The sequence below is a fragment of the Catharus ustulatus genome, chromosome 9 (genome assembly GCF_009819885.2).
Source record: "Catharus ustulatus isolate bCatUst1 chromosome 9, bCatUst1.pri.v2, whole genome shotgun sequence".
Lineage (NCBI taxonomy): Eukaryota > Metazoa > Chordata > Aves > Passeriformes > Turdidae > Catharus > Catharus ustulatus.
In genome coordinates, this window is record NC_046229.1 from 23,116,422 (window position 1) to 23,126,051 (window position 9,630).

Sequence of the window (9,630 nt, forward strand, 5' to 3'; positions counted from 1 at the left end):
AGGTAAGTCTGCTTGGAGTATCTCAAGGCTGACAGAGTGAATGAGAGAAATGACAGGTTTCTTATCTTGATAACTGAGGGACAAAGTTGGCTTTCCATACGAGTGTCCTACTGCCCTTCATGCTTGGACTGGCTTATATGCATCCCAGCTTACCATTAAACACAGACACCCTGAATAAAGGGACAGACTCATTTCTCATAGGCATTGACTAATATTTTACTGCTGCTTTAAGTTTTTTTGAATTCCTGGTCTGCGTTTTAACACTTAGCTAAACCTGACAGTCCTAAACTGTTGTAATCTGATGTACATTTTGAAATTAACTGTTAGTTTACATGCTATAAAATATTTAAATTATAAAAGGAACTAGTTTTACTTACTTAACAAAATTTTGAAGTACAGAAATGGCATAAAATTCCACTTTTTTGCATCAATCTGATATGTTTAAGATTTTAAGATCTGACCTGAGCCTTTGTACCAGTCAGGGTTATGAAAAGTACTTGCTATTTACAGGCTCATCTCTCATAAAGGAAAGTATCTTGGACAGATAAAGCCTAAGAATCGTAAGGAATCTATCCACCTTGTTCCGTTACTTCCATTGCATCAATAGTAAAAATTAGTGTTAATATGTTTAATTCCAAGTTGTTAAGCTAAGGTATCTCTGATGTTTGCATTTTAAATACTCAGAAATTAAGCAGAATTCTATTTATGTTTTATTATCCTACAAGGAGGGCATGCACTATTAGAAAAATAGCGGAAAGGTCTCCTGAATAACCGAAATAAGGCGCTATTTCAAAATACCACTTTAATCTCATTTCTAGCATAAGGATGAATTATGTCCGTACATGCAGCTCAAGCAATGAGCATCATTAGTTCGGGTTCTGCTGTAGCAGTGGGCCGAAGGATCCCGCCGTGTCCCCGGGGAGCAGAGCCGCGGGTGAGGCTCGGCGGTGCCGGGGCTGGCAGCGGCCGGGAGCGCGGAGCTGCTCCGCAGTGTGCAGGTGCCAGGGAGCGGGGGAGCAGCCAGATGTGCCCGAGGGTCCGTCCCGCTGAACACCGCTGGTGTTTCAGGGACTGCAGCGGCTTCATCATCCCCGTGGCGCTACGTGCATCTCCCGTCACTGGTTTGGGATCAAACAGCATCACCCTCGAGCCTTTGTTAAACACCTCAATTTCACCCTTCTGCATCTGCCGCTCCCTCACGCGGGACACGAGCGGTGCCGAGCCCGCAGCCGCCGCCGCGCCCGGAGCTCTGCACAGCCTGGGACCGGCCCTGCCGCGCCTTGCGGAGCAGCACCTGCGCTCCGCTCGCGGGCGAGCGGCGGTGCCCGGTCCCGTTATTCGGGCTGTGCCGGCGGCGGACGCCGTGCCCGGCTCTGCCCGCCGGGATCCCGCGGCTCCCGGCGCGCGTCCCGGCGGTGCCGCCCGGCCCGGCCCGGCCCGGCCCCGCGGCGGGCAGCGCCCACCCCGCGCCCCCCGCGCCGCGCCTGCGCGCCCGCGGCCCGTGCGGCCGAGGCTCCCAGCGTGCCGCGCGGCGCGCATGTGCGGCGGGGCGGGCGCTGCTAATTCCATTGTGGAGCGGACGCGGCGATATTTGTAACTGGCGGCGGCGGCGGGAGCCGTAAGTGCAGCCGGGCCGGGGCCGCCGCGGGCGCGGGCGGGAGGCGGCGATGCGCCCGGGCGGCGGCTGCCGGGCCGCCGAGGGAGCCGCCCGCTGAGCCGGCGCGGTCCGGCTGGCGGGCAGGCGGGCGGGCGGCGGGTCCCGCAGCCCCTCTGGGCCGCGCCTCCTCTCCGGCCCGCCTTCCCGGGGGATGAAACTCGGCAGCGGCTTCCTCGGCGGCGGCAAGAGGGCGGCGGCCATGGAGCCAGCGTTCCCCCCCGGCATGGTGATGTTCAACCACCGCCTGCCCCCGGTCACCAGCTTCGCCCGGGCGGCCGCGCCCCCCGCGGCGGCCCAGCACCCCCCGCAGTGCGTGTTACCTCCGGCCGCCGCCGCCGCCGCTTCCTCCACGGCGGCGGGCGAGCCCCCGGCGCCTCCGCCCCCGCAGGACGTGACTTTCAAGAAGGAGCCGGCGGGGGCTTTCCCCTCCGCGCCCTCCTCGCAAAGGAGCCCCTGGGGCTTTCTGCAGTCCCTGGTGAGCATCAAGCAAGAGAAGCCCAGCGAGCAGGAGGAGGAGCAGCAGCCGCAGCACCATCACCACTACGGGGGGCTTTTCGGGGGAGCGGCGGAGGAGAGACTCCCCGGCCTGGGCAGCAGCGAAGGAACCGGCCAGAGCGTGATCCAGGACCTCAGCCTTCTTCACCACCTGCACCAGCATCCCCACCGAGACCTGCAGCTGACTGGCAGAGGCGAGGGCGCTCCAGGGAGCGCGGGTGAGCCAAAGCACGACGCCCAGGTCAAGAAGGCAAAGAGGCCAAAGCCAGAAACTCAGGGAATCAAAGCCAAGCGGAAGCCAAGCGCTTCATCCAAACCCCCCCTGGTGGGAGATGGGGAAGGTGCCGTCGCGTCCCCCAACCAGAAACCTCACGTCTGCGAACACTGCAGTGCTGCCTTCAGGAGCTCCTATCACTTGCGCAGGCACGTGCTCATCCACACCGGGGAGAGGCCTTTCCAGTGCAGCCAGTGCAGCATGGGCTTCATCCAGAAGTACTTGCTGCAGAGACATGAGAAGATCCACAGTAGGGAGAAGCCTTTTGGGTGTGACCAGTGTAGTATGAAGTTCATCCAGAAGTACCACATGGAAAGACACAAGAGGACGCATAGTGGAGAAAAGCCATACAAATGTGACACTTGTCAGCAGTATTTTTCAAGGACTGATAGACTATTAAAGCACAGAAGAACATGTGGTGAAGCCATAGGTAAAGCAGGGGCTGGAATGGAGCCCGGATCATCAAATAGCATGGGTAGCTTGGCTGCATTGTCTCAGGGAAATACAAGTTCCTCAAGGAGAAAAAGTAAAACAAAAAATACATCCACTGAAAACAAAGGAAACAAGTGTAGCAGCAAACTAGCAGAATCTCAAGTTACAAGTAATGTGACCATGCCGAGTTATGCAGTTGATATTCCTATTGTGTCTTCCAGTGGTGGTCTAGTTGGCACAGGTGTAGAAGAACTTCAGAAAAAGGTGCCAAAATTGGTCCTGAAAAAAACAAGCAGAAAACAAGCAGACAAAAATTACCTTAATTTTGTATCACCACTGCCAGATATTTTGGGGCAAAAACCACTGTCTGGGAAACAGAGTGGCTCTCTAGGCCTTGTAGCCAATACCGGTGTAGAAACTATTGGCCTTCTCCAAAGTACAGGTGGTAAACCGGGTCAAATAAGTAGCAATTATGATGATGCCATGCAGTTTTCAAAGAAAAGAAGATACTTACAAACTGCAAGCAGTAACAGTGCCTTTTCGCTTAATGTCGGACACATGACTTCCCAGCAGTCCGTCATCCAGTCTCCGGGTGTTAGCGTTATGGATAACGAAGCTCCTTTATCTCTCATCGATTCAGCATCTTTAAACAGTGAAATAAAGTCTTGCCATGACAAGTCTGGTATTCCTGACGAAGTCTTACAGAGCCTTTTGGACCAGTACTCTCACAAATCGGAAGGCCAGAAGGAAGATCCTTTCAGTATAACTGAACAGCGTGTGGACTTGCACACCTCAGGAGAACATTCAGACATGGTTCAGGAAGAAAACTTGAGCCCTAACTCTCAAACAGTTTCAAATGACAAGGCAAGCATGTTGCAAGAATACTCAAAATACCTCCAACAAGCCTTTGAAAGAACAACCAATAGCACTGGTTTTGCTTTTGGACCCAGTTTCCAGTTTGTTAGCTTGTCTTCAACTCTCCATAACCACACTCTGTTTCCAGACAAACAGATATACACTACATCTCCACTTGAGTGTGGCTTCAGCCAATCCGTTACCTCAGTATTGCCAACTGCGTTGCCAAAGCCTCCGTTTGGGATGTTGCTTGGCTCTCAGCCAGGCTTCTATTTGTCTGCTTTGGAGGCTTCGCATCAACAGTTGACTCCTTCTCAAGAGCTGGATGATCTCATCGATCCGCAGAAAAACTTAGAGACTTCATCGAACTACCAGTCAACATCTCAGAAACTGACTGGCCAGAAGGAACAGAAAAACTTAGAATCCTCAACGAGCTTTCAGATCCCATCTCAGGAGTTAACCAGCCAGATAGATCCTCAGAAGGACATAGAGCCTAGAGCAACCTACCAGATCGAGAACTTTGCACAAGCGTTTGGTTCTCAGTTCAAGTCGGGCAGCAGGGTGCCAATGACTTTTATCACTAACTCTAATGGAGAAGTGGACCATAGAGTAAGGACTTCAGTGTCAGATTTCTCAGGGTATACAAATATGATGTCTGATGTAAGTGAGCCATGTAGTACACGAGTGAAAACCCCAACCAGCCAGAGTTACAGGTAAGGTCCTGACTGTGACCAGGCTGTGGGGTCTTCTTAATGTAATTTTACTTTAACAACACTGCCATTGGAATGTTTCTACACGGTCCTATTAAGAATAATGTAACATGCCCTTTCAATGCAACTTTTCATATTTAGTTTATTTTGTTAGTGTGATTTTTTTAGCTCTGTTTATTATGGTTTTTAATCAAAAATCAATAGTTTTAAAATAGCGTTTTTGTTCAAGTGACAATGTTTAGCAATCAAATTTACATTATGTAGATTGTCAGGGAATAGCCCAAGAGTTTAAAATGCAAAAAATTAACTTTGTTCCTAGGACTAAAGTTTATTCTAATTGCTTTACTCTCAGGAAAGTGTAATGAAGCATGGGAATTCTATGCACCGCTAGTGTATTGGAACTTCCAATTTACAGATGATGACAAAATATATCTCAGCTTTTTGAGGAAGGGATCTTAGACATTTCAAATTGCTGTCTCTTACGTCAGCTGATGTGAAAGAATTTTGCTACCTAAATCTTGTGGTTTTTAAAGTACTCCTGTTCTTCCAGGTGATGCTCATTCCAGGCAGGTGGAGCAAATATTCTCGGGTCTGCACAATAAGCCCAGCACGGTAGCTTTAATGTGAACAGTAATGTCCCCAGAAGTTCTGTGTAAGACTGTAATTCCGTAAAGAGATTCTGTTGACACAAACCGTGAGAACAAAATGTGTGCAGCTGGTTCATGTCATTAGAACCCCAACTTGAAACTACAGTCCTAATCCAGATAGGGTTTTGGGATACATTATTTGTTACACACGGTTCAAAAAAATCTATCTCCTGCTCTTCCCCTTTTCACATTCTTTTAGTGTAAAGGGTTCCCTCTATTTTATTGTGTTCCTGGTTCCTCTGGACTTGATCTTGGTTGTCTACCTGCCCCCTCACCCCCAACCTCCCCTTCCCCATCCCCTTTTATTTCCCTTTTCCCCTACTCACTCTCTCACCCTGACGTAATAGCTAGCATTTTAAAAAGATTTACATTCCAGAAAGTGCATATCTTATGATGTGCTTTCTGATGTCTTAGGGCATCAGATGATGAACAATGAACACCCACCTGTTTTAGAACTACGTCGAGGTTTCCATGTACGATAAGAAATAATCTACTCCCAATTGTACATAGTGAGGCCCCTATCCTGCATCAGGATCAGCTACCACAGACCCCTGTGCCCAGCAGTGTCCAGTGGTGTCACTGGAGCTCTTTACGGAGAGAGGGGCTTGCAGCAGTTCATCATGGCAGGCTTTTAGGGCCTAAGGCTGCAATTCCATCAAAGGATTCTGGTGATGGCATCAACTACAAAAGTAGAACTTGAGTGGCTTGTTAATATCAACAGAACTTTTCTTTGGAATTATTGCCTTACTTTATGTATATTTTGTGGTACATTATTTATTATATGTGAATCCTGATAAATGCCTGTGGAGCCATGGAAACCTGCTAGAAATACTGGTGGCCATTCAAAGCTGCTGAAACGCAGTGGCACTGCTCTAAACCACTTTTTGCAAATGAATTTTTGATTAGTTTTTTAATGTAATTTTGGTGATGTTTATGATGATGGTTTTTTATGTACTCTTGGTGATGTTTCAGTCTTATGTACTTTTCTGTTGTCAGGAAGGTACCAGTGGTTGTTTGCAGTCTTATTGTGTAATCAGCCTATTACAGGCTTCCATGTATAATAAAGTTATTAACATTGTGCAAGTGTAAAACACTTCTGTTATGAAAGTGGTGTATTATTAAAGGAATTGTTACAAAAATTCTCGGTAATTTCTCCTGTTGTCCCTCACCACTATGAATAGAAACCTGAGCCCATTCATGATCTCTTTTGCTAGTAAACTTTTTTTTGCCCTCACTAATCTAGAGTTTGTTCTCATAGAATCTGTGTAACTCCATTAACTTTTTATTTATACTTGATTCTGTATTTCATGCCGTAATACTCAAACAACAACTGTTCTCTAAACACAGAACCCAGCCTGTTATCAGGGATGGAATAGTCCGTAACCACTGTGTTGGCTTTTTTAGTACCTTTTCTTTTGTTTTACAGAGGTTATAATTTACATTCTTTATATTGTGTGTAGTAGAAGTTGCATATGTATTGTTCTGGCTGTTTGCTTTAACTTAATAAAACCCATTATTCACAAAATCATAAAGGCATCACTTCTATTATCCAGGCATGGTTTTGAGAACTTAGTAAGGAAACATTAGGAGATTAAATTTTGAGAAGGAATAATATAACTTATTGGAAGGTTTTAATTTTCCTTTTGAGTCAAATAATCAAAATGTGCTATTTTAGAAAGCAGAGGCCTAATTTATATTTTGCTTTAGCTTAGCAAAACTTATTAAATTTCCTGAAGTTAAAATGTTTATGGCTGTATACAGCCTCATCTTTTCAAAAATGTGATTTATCTTAATTGCATATTGTTAACTGCAAAGACTTCATAATTGCTGGAAGTTCAGAATGGCAAATACATAATTAGTAATTTAATTCAGGGTAAAGATTGTAGAAAATCCTCTATCTGCTTTTTGGGGGGGATCTTATTTGGTTGTAATTTCTCCATCACTCTCTTGTTGATTCTTGTATTATAAGGAAAGTCCTGTAAATGTAGTACTATAACTATACTTTAAAAGCATTTTAGGTAATTTGAAGATAGGTTATGAATTTGCTTAGTCTGTATTTTTCTTCAACTTTGCATGTGAATTTGAATCAAAGCAATGACATGGATGAGAAAAATCCTTGGCATGTTGAAAAACAAGCACAAAAACCTTACAAAAAATAAATATGGAATATGCTCAATGTCTAATATTCAGGACATTGCTAGGAATCATTTAAAAGTATGATGCGAAAATGTAGTGGAATTTTATAAGTTCTTTGCACAGCTTAGTCATTCAAACATGTTTGCTACTTTAATACGGAGTTTTTATTTTAATGAAGGTAGGAGTATGTTAAATGTGCATGGAAATCAGGCTATGGCTTTACCTGGTACATATTCAAAAACTACATTGTAAGTAGCAGTTAACCCTCATGAACTTTATTTAGGGATGTGTCAGGGAGAGAAGGAAAAGGGAAAGCAAAATGGCTCTTGAATTCTTTTCCACTTTATTTCACGGTTTAGTTTGTTGTTGTTTTTGAAGGAGTTATGGGAGGGGAATGAAAACCTGTTTCCTACCACTTCTGTAAAGAGTTCACAGATGTAATGATAGAAAATGGTGTATAAACTGTTACACTTCCTCTTAGAGTAGTTCATATGACATTATTGCCTTGGAACTTAGTGCATTATGGTACCTTGAACTGTGATTGCACCTCTGTGTCCCAAGCCACTGAAAGTGCATGTATGACCTGCCTGCATGTGATCCAGAAGAGCTAACTAAAATTTGTTGTAGTTCTGAATTACTTCAAATGGACACAGACTTGTGGGAGATATGCTAGAGTAAGAAACTGAAATGAAAGGAGAATGAAAAAAAAGTGAAAACGGAATGGTGTGAAGGGTATGCAATTTCAGGTTTATGGACTACTGATGAAGAAAAGCAGCTTGATGCCTCATGGAGACCTTGAGAAGCTACTGGAATAATTCAGTGTATTCTCTTAGTGTTTTTTTGTTGTTTCAATTGCTTGGTCTTCCCCTCCCAGCATTATATGCTTGATAACAGTGTATTTGTCTGAATGATGCTTCTGCTGTTTTTCTTCCCACCAACTAGGCATAGTCTTGTTCATGTGTGTCTGCTGTTGTGGCTGTGGAAATGTTTGTAACACCCAGGAAGATACATGTGAGAATGTGTAAGTTACCAGCTCCGTGCTCTAGTGGTTGAATCAGATCACTTTAAAATCAAAGATTCTGTTTACAGCCCCTGCTGACTACCAGCTTTAAACATTTGAGCTGTAATTTTCCAATCTGTCTGTCTCATGCTCTGTGCACTCTTTCTCTGGGAAACTTCTGCAAAAATTGCACATATATTTCCTAAAATTAGATTACGGAAGAAAATTTTCTTGTTCCACTGGTGTTTTCATCCCATGCTTCTTCAAAACCAAATCAGAATCATCCTCCCTCACCTAGGACTTTGGACTGTGTAGAGAGATGTCCCTTGTTGAATCACTGCTTTTGAAACCTGATACATTTTTGAAAAATGCTTTTATGTTCAGGAATGTGAAAGTTTGGTAGCTGTATCTCCAAAGATGACCCCTTCAGGATAATGCATCAGGCTGTTTTATTCATTTGGTATGTTAGCCCAGGTGGCAGTCTTTTTCCTAATGTGTTATATATTGTCAGACAGGAATCTTTTCTTGCTGCTTATATAAACTGTAGAGTCTTCACTTTTAATGTTCTTCTCAAGTGATTTTAGTGCAATTTTTTTTGTTTGTACAAACACCTAGGAAAAGATGGTTTACTATTGTGCACATCATTTGGAGCACAGGATGTATATACCTTGCTTAGCAGAGGAACAACTCTCATACACTTTGTAATCTATGTTGTTTGAAACATTTCTTGCGCAACCTCATCCTGCAGAGTTCTGCTTCATGCTCTCAGTGTCATCCTGCTCCATGTGGATACAAACAGCAAGGCAGTGTTGCTTGGAAGAAATTCTCTGTCATTGTGTCATCAGTCTGTTGTACATTCAAGATGGGGTGAATTGAGGAATCAACAGAAGATTTAGTTCTGGCATTTTTTTAAACTTACAATGCTTCATAATCTTTACAGTAATGTAAATTTTTGTATATAAAGTACTGCTTTATTTTCATATTGATCCTATTCAATATTTTGATTTTATTAATTGGATAATGGATGTGGGAATCTTAAACCCAAGGTTCTCCTAAGTAATGGGATGATGCCACACTCAAAAGTTGTCTGTGTAGTTGGTGCCCTGGCCTGGAATTTGCTAAAATATTTTATAGCCAGACTCAAAATTAAGAAAGAACTAAGAACTAATTTAAGAATATATTTTTGATTATTTTAATACACTCTCTCTTACCTGAAATGTGTCTTAAATAGTCTCTTATTTAGTGCTACAGTTAGCAAAACATTCTGTGAGCTAATGAGGCATGTAGTGGTCATTATGCAGGATCTGCAACAAGCAGATGTCTGCAACATACAGATATTCTGTAGTAGTTCACGTGCCACCTTTGATGCTAAAGGTTTATCTAACTTTATCTGCTTTATCTAAAACTAGGTTATTACCCTTCAG

At 44.2% G+C, this 9,630-nt stretch overlaps 1 protein-coding gene across 1 annotated transcript; it reads left to right on the forward strand.

The window, feature by feature from the left end:
* Window positions 1-1,793: 1,793 nt before the first annotated feature.
* Window positions 1,794-6,743, forward strand: ZNF281 (zinc finger protein 281). The gene has a single exon (XM_033068000.2). The coding sequence runs from the start codon at window positions 1,809-1,811 to the stop codon at window positions 4,428-4,430; it is 2,622 nt and encodes an 873-aa protein (XP_032923891.1). The 5' UTR covers window positions 1,794-1,808; the 3' UTR covers window positions 4,431-6,743.
* The last annotated feature ends 2,887 nt before the right edge of the window (window positions 6,744-9,630 follow it).